At 44.1% G+C, this 22933-nt stretch overlaps 4 protein-coding genes across 4 annotated transcripts; 2 read left to right on the top strand and 2 right to left on the bottom strand.

Moving 5' to 3' along the window:
• Nucleotides 1-569: 569 nt before the first annotated feature.
• On the top strand, nt 570-4954 carry tmem119a (transmembrane protein 119a). The gene is made up of 2 exons (XM_079269536.1): nt 570-702; nt 2681-4954. Exon 2 carries the CDS (start codon nt 2696-2698, stop codon nt 3437-3439), a length of 744 nt encoding a protein of 247 aa, XP_079125662.1. The 5' UTR covers nt 570-702; nt 2681-2695; the 3' UTR covers nt 3440-4954.
• A 4326-nt stretch (nt 4955-9280) lies between these two features.
• iscua (iron-sulfur cluster assembly enzyme a) lies at nt 9281-10565 on the bottom strand (the record flags this gene model as incomplete). Its single annotated transcript, XM_079270780.1, has 5 exons — nt 9281-9351; nt 9692-9770; nt 9861-9971; nt 10052-10165; nt 10512-10565. 5 exons carry the CDS (start codon nt 10563-10565, stop codon nt 9281-9283), a joined length of 429 nt encoding a protein of 142 aa, XP_079126906.1.
• Nucleotides 10566-11198: 633 nt separating this feature from the next.
• sart3 (spliceosome associated factor 3, U4/U6 recycling protein) lies at nt 11199-19746 on the top strand (the record flags this gene model as incomplete). The annotated part of the gene is made up of 19 exons (XM_079269523.1): nt 11199-11402; nt 12103-12229; nt 12320-12424; nt 12517-12701; nt 12990-13095; nt 13490-13614; nt 13717-13872; nt 14586-14724; nt 14819-14926; nt 15023-15100; nt 15180-15238; nt 15635-15744; nt 15859-15971; nt 16067-16143; nt 16230-16401; nt 16505-16962; nt 17254-17406; nt 17537-17718; nt 17821-19746. The coding sequence occupies 19 exons, from the start codon at nt 11199-11201 to the stop codon at nt 17987-17989; spliced, it is 2826 nt and encodes a 941-aa protein (XP_079125649.1). The 3' UTR covers nt 17990-19746.
• Nucleotides 19747-19795: 49 nt separating this feature from the next.
• On the bottom strand, nt 19796-21976 carry ficd (FIC domain protein adenylyltransferase). The gene is made up of 2 exons (XM_079269531.1): nt 21415-21976; nt 19796-21260 (listed from the first exon to the last, which is right to left on the bottom strand). The coding sequence occupies exons 1-2, from the start codon at nt 21683-21685 to the stop codon at nt 20179-20181; spliced, it is 1353 nt and encodes a 450-aa protein (XP_079125657.1). The 5' UTR covers nt 21686-21976; the 3' UTR covers nt 19796-20178.
• Nucleotides 21977-22933: the final 957 nt, after the last annotated feature.

Here is a 22933-nt window from a genome sequence, read left to right on the forward strand (position 1 = left end):
ACCATGAAGTGTATATGTTCGCTCTGTCCGTGTGTTTCGGGGTGAAAGGGCTTGCTTTCTCTCTGCGCTGGTCTTGTGTGCCCTGTAGAGACGGGCTGTAATCAACGAGGACTTGATTAGAGAGGACTCAGTGGGAGGCAGAGGACTCGCCCCGCAAAGTACAGAAATACCCATTTCCTTAAAACATGGGACTCGTGTTCTCACTGCAATGTCTCTGCAGTGAGTCTCAAAGCTGAAAGCTCAGTTTAGGTTTATCGTTAAATAAATCAACACACATTGTGGTACATTACAAAACCATACAAATTGGAGACCATTTAGTGTTTCTCTGGTATCAGTAAATGTCACTATATACAGAATAAATACATCTTTGTTCCCTCTCATAGTTCAGAAAAAGATGTACAGTAAGAAGGTTCAATCCCAGATGGACACCCCATATGTGCAGGAGGAAGAAGAGGGAGTAAGGGAGGCAGAAAGAGGGAGGAGAGGTTGGAAATAGAGGGATGGACATCATTTAGCAGTGAGCAGACTTTTTAGAGCTCAATAAAAAACAACAGTGGGTATAACTCAGCGAGGAGGACGGATGCTCGCAAACTCTCTTTCCCTCCTACTTTCTTCTTGTTACTTTGTCTCCCCTTTATTGTCCTCTCTGTCTTCTGCCCTGTGTTGTGCTGTTCAGAGGAGAAACCCAGGATAACACTTTCTGTAAGTATGTGTTTATGTTTGAAAAGTATTTAAAGCAAGTTAAAACCACAGACACATATTTAATGTATTTCAGAGCAGTCTGTGTATCCAAACTGGCGCGTTGAGTAAAGTTTCGAGCCGTTGGTTCATATTGTTTAAAGTTAGTTCATAAAACTAACATGTGGTGGTGGAATGTAAATAAGTATGTTTACTCAATTCTTCCAATTTTGTGATACTTTTACTTCACTTGAGTATTTCACCTTGTACTTTTCAGGGAGGAATATTGTACTATAATCCATTGCAATGGTTTAATAGCTAGAGTTACTTTATAGATTTTCAGTTTATAAGATATGGTCAAATGAGGACTTTTGCGTTTGATACTTTCAGTATAATTTGCTAATACTTTCAAGGTTAAGGTTAAGATTTATAATGCAGGACTTTAAATTGTAACGGTATATTTTACATTGCTGAAATAACACGTTTACTTATATTATATTTTACTTTCGACCCTTGAGGTGTTTTCTTCATTCTATTTAAAGATCAATGATGTAATGAATGTTCATCCTGTGTGTCAAATCTACTGCACTGTAGGTTACCCAATATGTATATGTTATAATATGTTCATATGTAAGAATATGCTTTGACATGGTGCCAGTGGCTCCATCTGTGCAACTTAATGCTTATTTTCATTTTATGGTTGAGACTCTAACTTTTCCAAAACGACCACGTCTGTCAGACTGAATTTGGAGTAAATGTGTGGTTAATAATGGCCAAGACATCTACGATGTGAAGATACAACCATAAAAATGCTGCTGTAAATTTAAAGAAGATTCAAAAGTTTGAGACATTAAGCACTCAAATGTCATGAAATGGGTTAATTGCATATGTGGTGTCTGATGGCCTTCAGTTGAAGGTAACGTGGACCCTCCAGTGAAATACGGGGAATGTAATTATGGCTGTAATTATGAGGATTCAAGGGGCAGTGCTGTCCTATAGCTTTAAGGATGAAGACCCAGTCTACCATGTGGTCCAGCAGAGTACTGTATGTTCGACCACACAGGGAGGGGGGTTTCACACCGTGTAATGTAAATCACAGCCGCAGCAGGTTCACTACAGCATGATGCTGATTAGAAGCTTGTCGTTCCAGCTTAGCACTGTGTAATTATACTGTCTGTTCTAAATGGGAACAGACTGAGCCCTGCACAACTGCATTTCTTTTTGTTAGAGCTTGACTTCACATTGAGAAGAAGAAGGATGGAAGAAACGTAATATTGGCTCAGGAAGTTTATTCATACAGTTATACTGTCAGTAAATGCTGGTTTTACTGGAAGCAGAAATATCTTCCTCAGGCCTGTGCTGCTGTGGGCTGGTGTAGTCTACAACAGCTGCTGCCCAGTGTAAATATAGAGGCCACAGCCTCTGTGCTCACCCTGGAATATAGCTTCCTCCTGGCTTTGGTGCGGTGAATGGGTGGCATCCCTCTACTTTACAAATTATAAGGCCTTCAGCACCAAACTCACTGTCTCCACCCCAAATAAGTAATGGCTGCTCAATTGCCTGCTAAAATAGATCTGGTCCTAGATGGGGAACGGCAGAGACCTTCGAAAAACCTGAGTAAAGATGAATACTGGAGCTGCATTTCAGATGGAAACAGACGTTTAAAACATTGTTTTATTTTCTTAGTATGTGTTTGTTGCATGGGTTAGTATTGACAATGCGTCACAAGAAATATCTGAGGGGTCACGAGATTATTAAAAGGAAAAGAAAGAAATGAAACAAACTGGATGAAGTGTTCATTCGTGAGCTTTATGGTGCTGCTAGATGCTTTCTGTATCCTTTAGACAGAGTCAGGCTAGCTGTTTCCCCCTTTCCAGTATTTTACTAAGCTAAGCTAACCAATTCATGGCTCTAGCCTTTATTAGCATCTGTGTTAGATTAGGAAATACATGTATTTCCTAATTCAATCCTAAATTCAAGATAGGCATTGTTGTTGTTGCAGGACTCGGAGGAGAAGATGAAGTCCTGTTTGTTTTCTCTCGTCGCCTGTGTGACCCTGCTGTCACTGTGTCGCGCCAGTCCTCTGTTCTACAACACATCCATGGACGGCAGCGGTGATGAAGCAGAGCTGGAGCTCATTTTTCCAACCTCTTTCTCCACTCGAGCGCCTGTTCGTGTCTCTGCTGCCACTGGAGCGCCCACCCTCACCACCACCATCACCACCACCATCACCACCACCATGATCCGCCTGAAGGACTTCGTCCTCACCCGAGTAGTGGACTTCCTGCAGGAGAATCTGCTCATCATCATCGTGGTGACCTCTCTTCTCATCGTCATGGTCTTCATCATCTGCTGCGCCTCTGCCATGAGTCATAAGCGCAAGCTGGAGGCCTACAAACCCCCTCCTCAGCCAAACAAGAAGGCTGTGGCTGATAAGACCAGCGCACGCAAAAATTCAAGCGAGCCCCAGGAGCGGCCGTACGCCGTCGACCACGTCAAGAGGGTCCAGACTCAGAGCATGGCCTCCCCCAAGCACCTGCGCGTGCCCTCCAAGGCTCTGGTGGGTGAGAGGGGCAGAGACGTCAGGTCGTCGCCCCGCCAGGAGGTCAGAAAGGTCAGGGAGGCAGAGGAGGTGGTAAAGCAGAGAGAGGAGCCCAAGCACAAAGAGCAGCCAAAGCACAGGGAGGAGGTGCAGCAGAGCTCCAGCACCAGCTCTGGTCATTCAGTCTGCACCTGCCACCTGAAAAAGGCCCAACACTAGGGCACGGTCGAGGCTGATGTTGGCTTAAGAGGTGAAATGTTGCAACCACGACATAAAAACAAGATCAGACAGGTTGGTTATGTTGCCCACATATGGAGAAATATATAGAAATGCATTTGTGATTCAAATCTGGTACACCCATTTACAACTTCCACCAATAAATGTATCTGTGAGGCTGATGCCCAATGATTAAACAGTTAAAACTACAAGTTCATGAATATATGAACTGTGGCTTGATTCAAAAATGTAATTGATAGAAGATATGTTACTAGAAATCAAAATACTAAATTGTGTTGCTGCATAAATCCTGTCTATAAAAGTAGCATGTCACCGTTTTTGATACATTAAAAAGCCAACACGTTGATGCTACATGCCAACAACCTTTAAACCTTTAAAGTGGCTCAGTGGTTGGTCCTTAGTCTATCTGTGGTCACACAGTTGTTTTTTAGTAGTGATGGCCACAGTAAGTAGTCTTAACCGCCTTATATCATATCACTGTGCCATTGAAGTAGCATCACTTGAAACTGCGAAAGAAACATTTTTCTTATAGATCTGCTTTTTTTAAGAGAAGAAAAACAGTATTTTGAATTAATTAAGAATGGGATTCCTGTATTTTCCATGTTCTATAAATTGAAAGAATAAAAACAAAGTATGTGTGTGCCTGTCTATAGACGGAGGAACCTCCTCAGTATGTCCTGCTGTACGCTGTGGCTGAACCACTCTGTCATTTAAAGAAAAACCTTTGCTGCTGTTAAAGCAAAGTGAGACTCCAGTAAACTTGATTTGTTGGATAAGTAACAAAACTATCTCTTTATATTTACATTCATATTTACTTCATTTTGCATACTTTTATTTTATTTTATATCATATATTGTATTTTCCTTTACAAACCTAATTCACAAAGATGTACACCAAAAGCACAGTTTGCAACTGTTATTTCTGGGGAGTTTAAGTAAAATCATACATATTATCTATCTGTCTATATATTTATTTGGTTAATAGTTCTGATGTGCCTTCAGCATGAAACGTATGGGGTTCTGGGGTATAAAAACTTTGTGGATCAGGTTTGTTTTTTTCAGAAGTAATACCTATGTTTAAGATAAATCATGTGTTTTTAACGTAATCATTTGTAATGAGTCAAAACATGTACGGAGATAAGTATATGTTTTGCTGGTGTAGCAGGTTTAACTTTAACTTATGCTGGCTAAAACAATATCTAAAAATCAAAAGCTGAGATATATTTGTCAAATTCATCTGATATGATTTGGATAAAGATTCAGATTACACGAGAGGTAACATGTACAAACTCTCCAACTCACTGTGATGACTCTGAGCATCTTAACCAAGTTTGAGTTTGTATGATTAAAGGGCCAGACTGTTGTCATGTTTAAAACTCTTCAACCTCAGATTAATGTCTTCTCATGTTTCCACACAAATGATTCCTATAAGTGACAGGTTATTGTTTACAAAATGGCAGTTTTCTTTGCTTATGTTGAATAAAATTGTTGATCGTGATGTTTTTGTCATTATTGAATGCAGACCAAAAGAAACTTAAGATAAGTGTTTAAAAAGAGGATACTTGCTATGTGCACATCCAACTGAAAGCAAGGAATCTGTCTTTCTGTCTGTCTTTGTGCATGCGAGTATGTTTATTCATATAAAATAAACTCTGTGAAGCAGCGGGGGCGGAGAAGTTAGAAGTTAGTATACAACAATTTACACACATTTGCAATGCTGAAGCTATCTGCCCCTGCTCGTTGACTCCTGGGACGTGAAGAAAAGTTTGGTTGTAGCATTATCCAGCATTCATGTAACCCTAGCACCGTTAACAGTTAGGTGCCGGCTGCCGGCCGTCGCCCGTGAATGTTTAAAGTACATAAAATTGCCATGTTGACAGCCGTGAATGGAGGCAATCCCCCGGCCGACACTGACTGAATCTATGTTCTGAATTCCCTTATAGCGTATTTAATAATACAACTATTAATAACACATGTTCAATGTCGTACAGTCATTTTTAAAACTGATTTTAAAGAAATACAAACTAGTTAAACACACCATCCAGGATGAAAGCAACACAGTTGCAGCTGCTCAATTAAGAACAGAACAGAAAAGAAGTTACTGTGACGCTGAAATGCATTATTTTCATATAATAGAACAGAAGATACTTTATTCATCCTGGAACACAGACGTTATATTCAGATGTATTGCGCGCGATAGGGGGCAGTGATATTATAATCTGTTGATTTACACATTCACACAGGCAATGATTTTTTGCTAGCTGTGCTTTCTGCATTTGGCCGTTTAACCTGTTGCTTTCAGTCTGGATTAAGACTTTAACTTCTCACATGTTGCTGTGAGTGCTTATCGGTCCTGTCTTTTTTCTGAAACATGACCAAAATCTTTTGCAAACTTTAGCTAAGCAGATTTAGTAAACCAAAGCAATGAGCTGGCAGAATATAATGGAGTGTTTAGTTTGTTTTTGTTGTGATGTTGATTGCAGGTCACCTGTCCATCAGGACTAACTAACATTCACACACATTCACACACATTCATACACTGAGACACAATCGGCCGTTACATTCCAGGATTCTTATTCAAACCAAAGTGAATGTTTGAATCTTTTCCAGGCCGAGAGTTTCTTATTTTTTCTTCCCCTCAGAGTCTTTCAGCCCCTCAGGATTTGGTGAGTCAGGGGGGGCGTACTTCTCCTGCTTCCTGGTCTTGTCTTGGTTCTCTTCTTTGACCTTGTCACGGTCAGTTCGGAGGCCCTGCAGGCCTGGAGCTCAGTGACCTGCTCCTGGTTGGTTGAGGCCTGTTTTTCCTTGAGATACATCTTGTCTTTCTCAGAAGCGTTGTCCTTCAGGGTCTTGATCTCCTCCTCCAGACTTTTCTTCTCAGCCATCAGCTGCTTTATGGCCTCCAGGTCTTCTTTGGCCTGTTCAGCTTTGGACTGTGTCTCTTTCTCAAGCTGTTTCTGAAGGCTGTCGCTCTTTTCTCTTTCAGCCTCGACCTCAGTTTCATACCTCAGATTGATCATATCGGAAAGTGCAAGTATAGTTGTTTGTTAATGCACATCATATTTACCAAATCCATCTTGATATGGGTACACACATATATGAAATCTGTTTTAAAAAATCATTACAAATGTTTTAAAATGTGATTAAGCGTTGCTAAAATGTCTGAAGCAGAAAAATGTAAATAAAGTTTGAGCTAAATGGGTCAACTCTTGGAAGATCAAACATCAAAGATAACAGCACAAAGGCAAGCGTAACCCCGTGGTGGATGAAACATGAGCTCTGGCAGTGCCTTGCACCAGTGTCAGATTCCCTGCTCTTTTGTCAATGAGGTGCTAAATAATTCGAGCAAATACTACCCCTTCACTTTCACTCTTCCCACCAGGTGATGGGAAGACACACGGCCACAGGACCACCCACCAAGGCTCTTCGTCCACGGCCTGTTTGATACATTCAGTCTGTCTGAGTTCAAGGAACCTTGGTCACCTCAGATAAGGAAGTATTTGATACACCTGTATCTTTGATTCTTTTACATAGATTATCTCACCTTGAAGTTATATTCTCTGTGCATTTTAACTCTTTTCACTGTCTGCCACTCACAAGCAATATGACCTTTCAATCAATTTGGATGGTGAAGAGGATCCAGAATAGGTAATGCAGCACCTTAAGGCTGTCGTTAAACTTTGATGAGCATCTGCCAGGAATTCTCAACAACAGCAGTGGTCCTATCTTTAGCAAGACGGAGGATATGAGGACCACCAGCCTGCCCATCTCCTCAGAGGAGCAGATAATACAGGACAAGAAAATGGTAAGTGCTAAGCCTTTATTTATTTTTTGGTGCTGGATTCTGTTAAGTCATCCTCTGTCCCGGGTTTACATGAAGCCATTTGTTACAGTTTATGAGCCATACATAAAGGGCGCTTTGTGTTAAAGCAAGTGAGAAAAGTGTCTAACACGGTTGTGTCTTCTCCCTTATTCCTGGCAGTGAGTCATGCTTTGGTGCCGATGTGGTGTCCTACTGGTACTCTGTCCTCTAGCCTGCCTCATAACGTTTCCCTGTCCTCCTGGCTGCTGCTGTCCTCGCCCAGGATTCCTGGTTTTGTGCGAGTCCCTGGGTCTCAGGTCACTTCCTCGCTCCGTCCCTCTCAGTACCTCGGCTCTATCTGTGGCCAGAAACCAGCTCTGTAACGTGGACCATCTACTTCGGCCTTTCTCCGACCTGCAGGAGCTGAGCCTCAGTCATAACCTGCTGGCCCGCTTCCCACGCGGCCTGCCCTCAAGCCTGGAGTCCCTGCTGCTGCAAGAAAACCGCATCACTTATATCACCTCAGGCGCCCTGAGACAACTGGGGAATCTCACTCGCCTGGACCTGGAGGACAACCGCATCCGTGCCATTCAACCCGGGGCACTCCTGGGTCTAAACAAGCTACAGGCCCTGACTCTGAAGGGGAACAGGCTTACAAGCCTCCCTCTGAATCTTCCTCCATCACTGACCCATTTAGACCTCTCTGCAAATTGCATCTCTGTCCTGGACCTGCCCTCGCTGTCTGCCCTGGTCAACCTGCAGGTCCTGAAGATCAACAGCAACTGCCTGCGTTCAGTCCCAGAGAGCGCCTTTGACAGCCTGCCACATCTCCGATCTGTGGACCTCGCCAACAACCGGTGGGTGTGCGAGTGTGACATCTTGTATCTTTACCGCTGGCTGCTGAGCGGTCGGCTGAGGTTGGCCACAGACCTGGTGTGCACCGAGCCGGTCCATCTGGCTCACCGCCTGCTCCTGAACCTCTCCGTCAAGGCTATCTGTCCTCGTGTCCTGAAGCCAAATGAGAGGAGCCACCAACTGGATCTTAACTCAGCACTGGAAGGAAAGCTGGAGACGCTGGTGGTGGAGCCCACAGGACCAAGCTCATTTAAAAACAAGAGGTATTTGGGACGCTTGTCAGGGCGGAACTCACAAGAAACCACTGTGGGACTTCTTTTGAAAGGTGTTCATAAGACTCGTGTGTTGCTTAGTCACTACTCTTTAGAGACCCTTACCTATGAGGAGTGTTTGTCCCGAAATAAAACACAAACAGTCAGCCCACCCCATTTAAAAAACACTACTCCTACCCCTGATGAGGAACAGAAATACACAGACAACATCACAGGTCGGACCCCTCAGATTAATGCAACCTCAGCGGAGGGGACACCATCTTTGCTCTCCACAAACAGAGATGCACTCTGGCCCACTCGCAACCCACAGCCCTTCACACAAGACTCTGCAGTGGTCATCGCTCTGCTCGTTGCGTTATGCGTATTAGTAACTCTCCTCATGCTGGCAGTGCTGCTTGTACTAAAAAAAGTACTTTTGCGCCAACAGAGGGTGGCGCCCCTTGATGCAGGCTCTGGTGGATGACATCGGCACAGACGCACTGAAAATGTTTTGAATAACTTGAGTCACAATAAGCACACAGTCTCACACAGTATCCTGTATCATGATTTTGTATACGTACTTAAGCTGCCGACCTAACTGCATTTACAAACGGAATCCTCCATGTGGGATCAGCAAATAGCCAAATACTGCCTAAATGCCAAAAATAAAAACACACCCTGGCCTATAGTTTCTGATTCATGACCTCCTTTGTGTTCTGTGTAGGAAACCCCATTAACATCGGCTATGTTTAAAGAGATCGTTAAAGGGGATTATCACTCCCAGAAGAGGTGGCAAGACCTGATGTAGTATTATGGTAACCGATCTTCCAAACAGCACTGCAGAGAAACATCACATGGCTGGTACTGAGACATAATAGACAAGTTAATCGACTCATTAACTGCTGGCGTGCACTTGTTACTCCTTCTTGTCCTGCTGTTTTATTCTGTAGTCTGACAGCGCTGCTTTTATGGCATCTTCTGCAAGCACTGAAAGAAAAAGAATGAGGAGGTGTTAGAGGCACTCTGAGCATAATATGAAGCATCTATTTTACCAAGAAACTTTCAGCCAGGTAACAAATTATAGGAAAACCTTAAGAAGTGAGTCGAGAAACCGAAAACTGAATAGTTTAAAATGTAAGAAAACTGGGCATGCCTGGGAAATGTTACACTTAAAACAGTGCTCTCCACCACCACCATCATTGAAACACCAAAGCAGGGAATATCTTTTTGGATAACGGTGTTCATTCCTCCAGTAGATTTGGGATTTTTCTTTTTGTCATCCATCTTTCTGTTTATTAAGCATTCAGGTGTTTGATGAAGAACTTACTGGAACACTGACGCTTGACTGGCGGAAGGCAGAGTTCTTTGGCAATGTCAGTGTTCCTGATCTTCAGAGCCTCATCAACCTACAGGACGAAAGCAGACTTCAACAAAAAACAAAAGACTTGTGAAGCTATTATTCTATTTCCCTTTTCTTCAGTGTTGTACAAACTCACCGACTTCCCCTTCACCCACTCTGTCGCAAGAGAGCTGGAAGCAATGGCTGATCCGCAGCCGAATGTCTTGAACTTTGCATCAACAATCTTGCCATTTTCATCCACCTGGATCTGAAAACAATACACAATCAAACCTAGTTGTACAATAGTAAGTGGGCTGTCACGACAGCTGCATTTGACCTCCACCTTACCTGTAGTTTCATTACATCGCCACAGGCTGGTGCACCCACCAATCCAGTCCCCACATTCTTGGCGTTTTTGTCTAGATTTCCCACATTTCTTGGGTTTTCATAGTGGTCCACCACCTTGAAGAACGTGACCAACAAAAGATGATGACGTTACATCACTGCTTTGTTGTTTTGAGTGTTGACAAGATCAAACAACGAGCTACTGTCAACACACGTAACGTTACATAACTGTGACTAAAACACACGTGGCATCCATTGGTTACAATGACGAGCTAGAAGCACATTTGATTAGTTACCTTTATGTGATATGAACAGTATGGAAGCACGTTTCCGCCACTGTGAAGAAAAAATAAAGGTCCTGTTATTACTTTGTAGTTCGTCGAAATTTCGAGATAGTAAATCGAAATTATGAGATAGTAAGTTACGGTGCTTTTATTCTGAAATTGTATTTGACGTTGCGAACTGTTTCCGCTTCCGGTTGCGGTCGAATCAGATCGTCATTGACGATGTAAGTCATAGAACTGTAACTCTGAACCTATGTGGCCTAACTGTTCCGTTTGTAGTTGTAGTTAATGTTATTTTACTGCATTTACTGTCAGTAAGTGTTTGTCATGTAATTAGCCGTTGAAATAATAGCCCAAAGTTGAGCTTTAAATGGTGTAACACTGCTGCCCTCTAGTGGTTAAATCGTGTAATGTTCATGATTCATTAAATGGTGTAACACTGCTGCCCTCTAGTGGTTAAATTGTGTAATGCAGTGGTTCTCAAACTGTGGGCTAAGTCGAAATTTCGAGATAACAGGACCTTTATTTTTTCCTCACAGTGGCGGAAACGGGCTTCCATAGAACAGAGAGCATTCAGCTGCGGGCTCAAAAGCCGTCTGGTAAACAACAACAGCGCGGACGTGGAGTTTCGTAAAGAGACAATCGCCATGTTGAGGTACCGATGTTTATCGGAAATCAACGAGTGAGCACGAGAGAGGACGGAACAGTCTTTGTTGACAAACATGCGAAGAAGGAAGGTATCACCGAGGAAGGAGCCCCTACTAGCGGCTAACAGTAGCACTGCTAGTGGGTCCGCGATGCGTTCAGGCTCCAGCTCTCACGATACTCCTTCTTGTGGGTTGTTACCAGGCAGACAGACTTCCAACATGGCAGCATCGAGCAACGCAGAGCAAACGCATTTGCAGGATATGGAGGAGGGAGACGCAGGGATGGAGGAGAGAGACATGGGCTCGGACGAAGGAGAGGAAGAGGAGGACGGTATGGGAGTAGAAAATTCAGAAGAGGAAGAGGACAATTCGTCGGAAGACGAGAAAGAAAATGAAGCAGAGATCCAACGGTTGGAGGAGCAGGTAATCAACCAACAACCAAGCTGAGTTCACGAACGTTAGCCGAGGAGCTAACGAGAATGAATGGGTGGGAACGGTAAACAGAGTCGGCTACAACGAACCAGCAACGCTTTACAACGACCAGCTGTTCTGTCCTGCTCTTGTTTAATGGAAGCAATAAATACAATAGACAGCTGCTGCTATTGTTATCCTAAACAAGTATGATACGACGTCATTCAATAACCTAGCCGTCGTGATTATCTCACCTGCTAATCTGTGATGCTAATGGTCTCGTGTTATACGCGCCTTTTCTTTACTACCTCAGTCCAGTGGGACGTTACAGCTTTCAGTGTAGTTTAGTTATAAAGTACATGTGCACATATCCCACCTTCAGAAAGGTTATACTGAAAAGTTTTGTCATGTTGATTTTCAACCTCATGGTCCTTTTTTAGGCTTCAGTCTGTGCATTAGATTAGTGTTAGCTAGGAACAACTTAATAATACAACTGAGTGTCAAATAAATGCAGATTGTATACATTTTTCTTTAATAAACTTGTTAGATAGATGATGTCAATCTATGTGTCATAAATGAGATATGAGATTTTTGGAAGTGGTACTACGTCACTGCTATAATATAATGCATGCAGAGGAAGACGCATGTGTTATTTAGGATATGTTTTAATTGTCTCTATTAATCTCTGTGATTTTTTATTTTTTTTGTTCAGCTGTCAATCAATGCGTTCGACTACAACTGCCACCTTGATCTCATCAAACTACTGAAGCAGGAGGGAGAACTTCTCCGTCTACGAAAGGCAAGGGAGAAGATGGGTGAACTTTTCCCACTCACTGAAGGTTGGTGCAGGTCTGATACAGTTTTGGCTCAGTTGACAAAAGCTCTCACCATTATTTGCAACTGAAACCTCATTTTATTGAACCCTCCAGAGATCTGGCTCGATTGGCTCAAGGATGAAATCCGTCTGACTGAAGAGGAGCCAAACCGGGACAAAGTATATGAACTCTTTGAGACGGCTGTAAAAGACTACATCTGTGAGTGCACCCCACCATTGTGAACTGCTTTTTGTTTCGACATTCAGTGAATTCGTGATTTTTAACATTTAATTCCACGTCGCTATACCCAGGTCCAGATATCTGGCTTGAATATGCTCAGTACTCAATTGGTGGCATGGGCTCACCAGGCGGGATGGACAAAGTGAGAGCCATCTTTGAGAGAGCTGTGACGGCGGTGGGGCTTCACGTGACCAAGGGCCAGGCGGTGTGGGAAGCGTACAGAGAGTTTGAGAACGCCATGCAGTCCACAGTACAGGTTTGTGTTTCAATCACTGGCTTCTCATCGCTGGTCGGATATATGCTCTGATTATGTCGCTGTTTCAATATTTGCTCTCAAAAACATTTTCAAATACAAAAAATCAGTATTGTGTTATTTGTGTATTTGCAGGTAATATCAATGCTCCTTTCTCAGGTTAATGTTGTGTCAAAGTATGCTTTTTAAACGATGATCCACTCACTTTACTAATGAATACTAATGCTGAATTTGAATTCCTGTGGATTGGCTAAAGTCTGACAGCCTTTTCTCCGCTGCGTTTCCCCCCAGCCTCCTCCTGGAAGGATTCTCAGTCGTGAGGAGCAGGAGCTGCTGAAAGCTCAGATCGAGCGCATCCATACACTGTTTCGTCGCCAGCTGGCCGTCCCCTTAATGGGTAAGCACGACGCCTCTTCTGTCCAGACGAGCTGCTGTAAAACATATGTCAAAAAAACTGTGAATTACCTCGTTTAAAATGGAAACGCTTCCTTGTTGGATAAGTTAAGTGTGGCGTGGTTGTGATGTGGCTTCTGAAATGAGGTACAGATTTAGAAAGAGAACACTCCTCTTCGGTCTGTGACCACGCTTTCAGTTTGTTGCAGGAGTGGGCGAGATGTAGCCAGATGGTCCAGTATTGTGCTGTCCTAGCTGAATGGGGACCAGAGGCATTTCTGTAGTGTTTCAATTCCTGTTCAATGTTACTCTAAATACTGTGTGTGGTGTGAATATCTTTATTGACGATGTTTAGAAATGTCTGAACTTTGAGAACATTGTGCTCCGTTGCCTTGTAGACATGGAATCCACCTATGCGGAGTATGAAGAGTGGTCTGAAGACGGGGTGGCTGAGACGGTCGTACATCAGTACAAAAGGGCTTTGCAGCAGATGGCGAAGTGCAGACCTTTTGAAGAAGCACTGGTAACTGACTTGAAGTGATAGTTCTGTCTGCTGCAGTTGTCCTCCTTGTATGTGCATTGTTTTTTTGATGCATCTTGTCCGCATGCTGTTGTCTTGCTGCAGATAGCAGCAGAACCGCCTAAGCTGGCAGAGTATCAGTCCTACATTGACTTTGAACTGAAGGAGGGCGACCCTGCACGGATCCAGATGCTCTTCGAGCGGACTCTGGCAGAGAACTGCCTTGTGCCCGACATGTGGGCGAAATGCACAATATATCTTGTGAGTATCGGTCAGTGCTTGGCATGGTGCTGTCCCGTAAGGGCTCCCAAGTCGGACTGTAATGTTTACTGTGTAGAGTTTGGACTGGTTTCACATGGCACTGCCTCCTGGACTGACTGCTCTCATTCAGCGCCTAACTCCAACTCCATGGTCTGCCAGACAGAGCTTAACAGCTGTGGTCAGAATGTTGCACCCAGCTTATCTTGGGAAAATACAGCCATGGATTTCTACAAACAGCTTCTCTTGAAATAGATTTAATTTTCATTTTTGTAATGTACTTTCTGACATAAAAACAGGGCTCGACATCCAATCGAAACAAAAGTTTTTGATACCAAATCACAGCATGGGTTTTCTATGACGTTCCTCAAGGTCTTGGTGACTCACTGTGGTATTTTAAAGGTTTTGACCAATTTTATGAAATCATTTTAAATGTTGCACAAATCTGTTTTACAAATGGCATCAACACAGAAATTGGAGGTTAAAGTGGTCAAATCCCTGTTTGATTAAATGTGATTCTAACTGACTCATATTTCAATGTTAAAGGTTTGGCTGGTGTGTTTAGTAGCATATATATTAATATACTTTACAGTAATGAAGGAAAACCTGGTGGGATGTGAGAAAATGGTCGCGTCTCGAAGTGACTGATTAAATCGTTCAGCTCTGTTACAGATTATTTGAATCTTCTTGTCGTCTGTTCTCTGTGGACTCTACAGGACCGTCAGCTGAAGGTCAAAGACCTGGTTCTCTCCACTCATGAACGTGCGGTCAGGAACTGCCCCTGGACCATGGGTCTGTGGAAGAGCTACCTGCTGGCTCTGGAGAGGCATGGAGCGGACCATCCCACAGTCTCAGGTAACGACTAGAGTGCAGCGAGGAGCTGTTATATACAATATATATATATATATATATCCAAGACCCGGTAGCAGTGTCATTGTCTTCCTCACAGATGTCTTTGAAAAGGCGCTGACTGCAGGTTTCATTCAAGCAACGGATTACGTGGACATTTGGCAGGAACACCTCGATTACCTGCGGAGACGTGTGGATTTCAGCAAAGGTGAGAGCAAGTTCTGTGTGAAACACGATTTATCTTTGTTGAGAAAGTTGGTTTGAGTTCACTCATTGGTCCCTTTGTTTGTTTGTTTGTTTTCAGAATCAAGTAAAGAGTTGGAGGAGCTGCGAGGAGCTTTCACTCGATCTCTAGACTACATGAAGCAAGATGTTGAAGAAAGTAGGTGGATTTTAGTCGGACTGAGTTTTAGTTTTGTGGTATTCTTGGTTTGGTTTTCATTCAATTCATTGTGTTGTAGGATTTGGTGAAAGTGGAGATCCTTCTTGTATTATAATGCAGATCTGGGCGAGGATAGAGGTAAAAACCATTTTCACAAGTTGAATTCCCGTGATGTTGAATTGTGTTTAACCGGCGTTTAATCGTTCTTTTGACTGATATAAGTTATTATTGTCTCGTCAGTGAAATCATAAGGCAATGTGCTTGTCTTTTTTTAAACCTAGTAATATCTCAAGTATACAAGTACTCCATGATATACAAATTACCGTGAGGCATAATTACAACATGCGGCCAATTGAGACGCGTGGTGAAGGACTACAGGACCAGTTACTAAACTATTGCATCGCTTTACTTCTCTCAAAATGTGACAGTTGTAGTTGAATTATAATATAAAGGATATTATTTACATGTGTTCCACACCGTCACATGTGTAATGTGGAAACAGTCCTCGTCTTTTCTTCCTCTTCTCCCCTCCAGGCCCTCCACTGCAAGAACATCCAGAAAGCCAGAGAGCTGTGGGACAGTATCATGACCAAGGGGAACGCCAAGTATGCCAACATGTGGCTGGAGTACTATAACCTCGAAAGGTACGTCGATCGATGTCTGAGTGGGGAAAAAAGATAACTGAAGTGACGTGCTGATATCTTTCAGCCAAAACGTGTGTGTCCTTGAGGTTTATTTATTTATTACTGTATCTGTAGGTCTTATGGAGACCCTGTTCACTGTCGGAAAGCTCTCCACAGAGCAGTTCAGTGCACCGCAGACTACCCCGAGCATGTGAGTGAAGTCCTGCTCACATTTGAGAGGGTTGAAGGTGAGGGCCATTTCATAACATCAAGCATAACCTGAAAACAAAGAAGATTTTCATGAATGACAGTGCGTCTCTGTATGTTGCGTCCTCGCCTACAGGTTCTCTTGAGGACTGGGACGTGGCGGTGCAGAAGACGGAGACCCGGCTGAACAGGCTTAATGTGCAACGAGCAAAGGTAGGAGCGCCTATCAGCGTTGCACCGGACGGGTGTGTCATTCAACTTCTTTTGGCTGATGTTACCATGTTCCGCCCAACTGCTAGGTTGCTGAGAAAGAGGCCAACGTGGCTCGCCAGGAGGAGGACAAATCTGATCAGCGGCGAAAGAACAAGGGAGACAAGAAGGCTCAGAAGAAAGGCCAGAAGGGAACTCGAGCTGGGGAGAAGAGGAAAGCCGAGCAGGATGATTATCATGGCCAGTGGAATGATAAATCTGGTAAATGAAGATGATTTGTATTATAAGCCTTTTTCTTTTAAAGCAAAAACCTGAGAAATGATGTGTTTGCTAATGTTTCTTTCCCTTTTTATAACGGAACAAGCTGCTAAACGGCACAGAGGACACGGAGACCAAACCACAGACGAGCGCATGGAGACCGAGGCGGGCCTCTTCGGGAGGAAGGCTCCCCCCGGCTATAAGCCTGCTGCGACCGGCAATAAAAGAAGCCAGCAAGGAGCTGCGGCCGCCGTCCAGAAACACAACGATGACGACGACAAGCCAGAGCTTCGCAACGACAACAGCAGTGTATTCATCAGCAACCTGGCATACACCCTGGAGGAGCCCGAGGCAAAGCTGAGGACGCTGTTTGAGACCTGCGGTCCCATCGCACAGATCCGCCCGGTGTTCGCCACCAAAGGGACCTTCAAGGGCTACGGCTACGTCCAGTTTGAATCCACGGTGTCCGTCGCCGAAGCCTTGAAGCTGGACAGACGGGAGGTGGAGGGCAGGCCCATGTTTGTGTCGCCTTGTGTAGACAAAAACAAAAATCCTGACTTTAAGGTAAATATCAACACGTGTTTGTTTTCTATTATAACCTTAATTGTTTTTTTCCATTTTATGCCACTTATCCCGGTTCATGCCTCAGTAATTTAATAATATCATTAGGAACTATTGTTGTATACATCTGGGAGCTCATGGAAAAACATTTCTGGATTATAATGTCACTACTGGTTTTCCATCACACTTTGGTCACTATAACAATAGACCAGTGTTAAATTGAAAATAAAAATGTCTTAAATTGAACTTGCTGAACTCTGCGGAAGTGACCACTTACCATTGATGTCTGCATAGGTGTTCAAATACCAAACAGCCATGGAGAAACAAAAGATCTTCATCTCTGGGCTGCCGTTCTCGTGCAATAAAGAGCAACTGGGGGAACTCTGCAAAAGCCACGGCACCATCAAAGACATCCGTCTGGTCACTTATCGCTCAGGGAAACCCAAGGTGAGACATTGGGAGGACGGTGTCCAGATGTTTGGCTAAGAATAGTCCTGATCAAACTAACGATTACCACCTTTGACCATGCAGATGCTTGATGTGTTATTAACCCTCCTCTTGCTGTGTGGCTCTGCAGGGTCTGGCATATGTTGAGTTTGCAGATGAAGCCCAGGCCTCTCAGGCAGTTCTGAAGATGGACGGCATGTGTGTCGAGGACAACACAATCGCTGTCGCCATAAGTAACCCTCCTCGCAGGAACCTGGATAAAGCCGGTTCCAACAGGCCCATGATGGACATGCCTCGCCAGGTCTTTGGAGCGTAAGTTTACTGGCACGTTCATTCTCTTGACATGTTGTGAGAGTCTGCCATTCTGTGAGCAGTGACTGTACAGAAACGAGGCTGTTTTTTTTGTTTTCCCAGGAGAGGAAGAGGACGCACCCAGCTCTCTTTGCTCCCTCGTTCCCTGCACCGGCAAAGTGGGCTCGTCAGCAAAGTGGAGAACGGGACTGCGGCTGAGCAGGTGCCAGCAGCCGGAGAGACGAAACCTTTGTCAAATTCAGACTTTGCCAAGATGCTTCTCAGCAAGTGAGACGAGCGAGAGCATCGTAACCGCCTTCACACTGAAAGCCATCTCGTGTCCTGAACAAATTCGTGTTTACTTTTCTGTGATTGGTTACCCGGCTTCCCTTTAATCTCAGTCTTGTTCTCGTCATCCGCTCTGCGAGATTTGCCTTAATCGCCGAGCTCCTGCCCTCCATCGGGAAGCCTGTTCAACCGAGACTCTTCCCCCAGTGTGACGGATTGTTTTCATTTGGTTTCTTTGAAGGTGTCTTGGCGGATATTTTCTTAAAAAAATAGCTATCATATTTGTGTGTAAATAGACTGTATCTAAAACTGTTGCAACGTGTGTCTTGTTGTGTAAGTGGGCGGGACCTGAGAGAAGCAGGCGGGGGGGTATTTTTTATATATAAATATTCTTAACAGCTGTGTGTGTGTGTGTGTGTGTGTGTGTGTGTGGGGAAGGAAGATGTTCTACAGTCAGATGTTTTTAGGAAACCTAGGATTAAGTAACTTATTTTTGACCTCTGAGGACAAAGTTAAGGCTAGTACAGTACAACTCATTATTTTTACATAATCCAGTCCGTGATTTACCATCTGCTATTCATCTTCAGTGTTGTTATAAAACCTATAGTCCAGTATTCGTTAATTGGATTCATCTTGACATGTTGCTACAGTAGAGAACTGTCCTGATGTATCACACTGCTAACGCTGGATGTCAGTTTTATTTACAGAGCTGCTCGAATTTACTTTCTCTTTTCGTACATCACTGTTGGCGTGACCTGTCTGTTCAGGGTAAAAACATCTTCAAGTCATTGATATAGTTTTGTATATAAGTTTGATTGATGTGCTTTGTAAGAGGGAAGTGAACCAGATTCCTGCACCGTGTGAAACTCAGGCTGTTGATGTGTCTGATTGGCTGCTTATGCAGCTACTTGTCAAACAGCTTCCAGCATCTCAATTGTTTCCCTCTTACATTTTATGTATTTGGGTTCAAGACTCACGATTGGACCACATTTACATTTGATGGCGTCATCTTAGGCCCGAGGAAACTGATGAGCATGTTTCACAGTTTTCTGAAGTTTTGTAGAATAAAAGTTAAGAAGTGAATTTGCAAATTACTCAATTAAAAAAAAATCTTTGTACTTGCAGCCCTGCAGGAGTCAATTAGGAGGCATGAATTAGTTTAGTTAAAAAGGGTTAAGATATAATTACGAATGCTAGAACGTACATGTGAAACTGTTGTAAAAGTGAATCTGTAGAACGTGGAAGCTAAGTGCAGTTTCATAAATCAGATTTTCTTTGTGATCGGTAGAGTTGATTTCACCCTCAGAATGAACATGATGCAGTTTCTCATGTCGGCCAGTTGTCCACTTTTCATGTTTAGATATTAACAATTGTGTGTACATAATGTTTAGTATAAATTTCAAAAATGTCACCATTGTTTGTAATAAAAATAAATTACGTTTTCAAAACCGATGGAATACAAGCTATATGTATTAATCTCACCACAGTGGCCTAATGTGCGAAACATGTGGTCTCTGAAGCCACTTTCCGTTTAGTGTCGAGACTAAAATACGGTTTGTGTGCATTGCTCCTGTTTTATATCTGTTATAGTCAACGTTTTGAATTTGGTATAGAAGTCAATACTAAATAGAGCTTTGTTTGGTGTTCAATCACAGTATTTATTTACCTGCTAATTTCATGATCTACCCTTGTGTTTTGGGTTTCTGTAAAAAAGGGAAGAAAGTTTGTTTTTGGTCTAAAACTTGTTTTAATAAAGTCATGTAAATCATCTTTGTTCCCAATATGACACAAGTTTGTCAGTTGTAAAACAGTTTTTTATTAGAACACTTAATTTAAAATAAATATTCATATACATGAAGAAATGCTTTACAGTGTTACAAGACGTCACCTTCATCCCAAAAGTAGATAATCAACTGAATGTCTACACACACTTCACTGAAGCATCTCAAGTCAAATGACCAAAAGTCAAACTTCAGATTGTGTTCTGACTGATGGTAATATAAATCCATAATCACTCCTATGGGGATATGGTTACACACTAAAAGTGGGAAAACAGCTAAATCAATTCAACATCCTGGAGAATCCCAATGAATTGAGCAAGTCCACGACCCAAACTGAAGCAACGGGTGATAAGGGACAAAGGACGAGGCGATTCTAAACCCAATAAGATGCTTCTAGATTCTCCTCTCCTGCTCAGTTGTGAATCAGGATGGTCTGTTTGCAGTCGGGGCAGGCGTGGTCCTGGCTGGTCCCCGGCAGCCCCACAGCATGCTCCGTTGTAGAAATCAGCAACGTGTCCAGTGTCATTTCTGTACATTTGGCTATGAAGCGAATGAACGGCCGTACGTCCCCCTCGTTGGCCGTGTCCAGAGCCGCGTAATACTCAGCCCTTTGCTCTTTGCGGATAGTGACCGGTGGGTATCGCGCTTGCATGAGCACAAGATTCATGAGCAGCCGCGATGTGCGTCCGTTTCCGTCCACGAACGGGTGCACGTAGACCAGTTTGTAGTGGGCGATGGCTGCGTACTCCACAGGGTGCATTTGCAGGGCCTCCTCGGTGTTGAGCCACTGCACCAGCTCCTGCATGTGTCTCTGCAGGTCCTGAGGGTGTGGAGGGATGTGGTGACCCACAAACACCTGGCTGGTGCGCAGCCTCCCTCCCTCCACGGGGTCCACATGCCCAAGTACCCGCCGGTGAATCTCCAGGATGTCACTGACAGTCATGGTCCCTGTTCTGGACAACAGCGTGGTGTTGATGTACTTCATGGCTGAATCTACGCCGATGGCCTCGTTCTGCTCCTGCAGGCTCTTCCCTGGGACGGCGTAACGAGTCTCGATGATGTGACGGATCTCGGACAGCGTGAGCGTGCTGCCTTCGATGGCCACTGTGTGGTAGATGTGGTGGTAGTAGGTTTCCTCCATCACCCTGCGGAGCGCAGAGTTGCCTTTAGGTATGGACATGAGCCGGCGAACTTTACTGTCAATGATGCTGAAGTAACGCTGGTCAATCTCCTCCACCAGGGGAAGAGTTCGGTCCCGGCTGACCAGAGCTCTCTCGTTGCATGGCGAGATGGCCAAGGCCTTGGTGTAGAGGTGGTCTGCCTGGACGACATCCTTCTCCTCCTCCAGAATGGTCCCCAGCTCCGTTAGGGCATCCACAAAGTCTGGGTTCATGCTGAGTGCATGCACCAGCAGCTTGTGAGCCTTCTCCCTCTTCCCCTGTTTCCTCATCTCAAGAGCCAGCTGCAGTGCCGCTTTGGCCTCCAGCTTCACCTCTGCAACCAGAACACGGAGGACAGCGTCAACGCCAACACACGTGAAACAGTAGAGAGGTAATATAGTGATCATGTTGTATCACATAACGTAATCTTGTCTTAAATATCCAGTACTGAGTTGACCTGTCAATGAGTACACCAATTGTGTTTGTACCTTTGCTCGGCTTGGACCTCAGAGGCAGCACATCCAGCGCCGTGAAGGGGACGGTGAGGCTGGTGGACTGCACAGCTGGAGGCTGCTGAGAGTTTCCCCACAGCTGGCAGCGGAGCTGCGCGAAGCCCTTCAGGGCGGCGCAGCACTGGTCCTCCTGCCCCACCAGGGGCATCAGGACGGCCACGAGAGAGCCGAGGAGGACACACAGCAGCGGGCCCCATCCTCCGAGGAAACAGCCGCTGGTGTAACGACACACCTTCACAGCAGCCATGACAAGCCCCGGTCAAAACCTCCATCTTCTAGTGATACGGTTCCCCATGTATTTCCACCCCAGCTAGGAGAGCTGAGGGGCGGCTGACAGGAAGGAAGACATGGTCAACATGACTTACCAACACTGCCGAGAGGATTCAGCTCAGTTACCCAACTTTTACAGGTCGTAAGTGAGCTAACGGTAGCTAGCGTTAGCTCAACTGAACTCTTTGTCACTTGTATGAGACTCTTAGCTGAAACTCTAAAACACTGACTAAATGAACGATTAGCATGCGGCTGACTTGTTCTCGTTCGTCGGCACAGTTATGTACTAAATATGGACACGTTCAACATCATCGACTTCCTCGGTCTGAACATCCTGGAATATCATTGGTCAAAACATATTGAAGGGTGGTGCTGATTGGCTGAAAACGCAGCAATACAACAAATCGTTCGTAGAGGTCTCTGATTGGCTAGAGACATAAACGGATTCCCTAAGTTTAGGCTTTCAGGCAACGCTGACCCCAAGGCAACAAAATGTGTGTCTCCTTCAACTCCAGCGTTTCTTCTGAGTGCTGACTAAATATGTCAGGTGGCCCACCATGTTGGGTTGTTCTAACAGGCAGCACAGTTACATCCGAATAAACAGGTGGTGCAAATACTTATGGAGCTGGCGTATTTTAGGGCTAATATTTACTTTAACCACAGTTATTGTAGGCGAGCCAGTGGTTTTGCCATTTTAAACAAAAAACCTACTAATTTGACACTTCTTGCTCTTCATCTGGTCATCACAGGACGACATTCAATCCCACCTCCCATGACATACAAGCAGGTATTTATTGGATACAGAAAATGAACTGATCTGCATTTTATTTGGCTCATCGTGGTTTTCTTGTCAGTAGGTATTAAAGGAAAGGACGAAATCCATATTAAAACAGGTATTGGGCCTTGGTGACATTGTCCGCCAACATTATTCACTTTCTAGGAGTGAGAAGTTAAAAAATAGAGCGTTTACTCTGCTTTTACTTCATTTGCATTAAGGAACTGAATACAAAGTTGGTTTTGTCATGCGAAGTTTAATTACTCAGTGTTCTTTGATTATGCAGCTAAAGCTTTGCTCCCAGTTGACCTCCCGCTTTCATTTTAATATAAATATACTAACAAACAGACGAGGGCAGCATTGCTCTGTTATTCAAACAGACAGCGTATCCTCTGAAGACTGCAGTAGCACTCTTGGCCTCAAAACCACTTTCATCAAGATGTCTTCTTA

The sequence above is a fragment of the Melanostigma gelatinosum genome (genome assembly GCF_949748355.1).
Source record: "Melanostigma gelatinosum genome assembly, chromosome: 6".
Lineage (NCBI taxonomy): Eukaryota > Metazoa > Chordata > Actinopteri > Perciformes > Zoarcidae > Melanostigma > Melanostigma gelatinosum.

Bases quoted from the DNA above. Each gene is read 5' to 3' on its own strand.
- tmem119a (XM_079269536.1), top strand. From the start codon at position 2,696: ATGAAGTCCTGTTTGTTTTCTCTCGTCGCCTGTGTGACCCTGCTGTCA.
- ficd (XM_079269531.1), bottom strand. From the start codon at position 21,685: ATGGCTGCTGTGAAGGTGTGTCGTTACACCAGCGGCTGTTTCCTCGGA. The intron at 21,261-21,414 runs GTACAAACACAA...TTCTGGTTGCAG, and splicing joins GAGGTCCAAGCCGAGCAAAG to AGGTGAAGCTGGAGGCCAAA.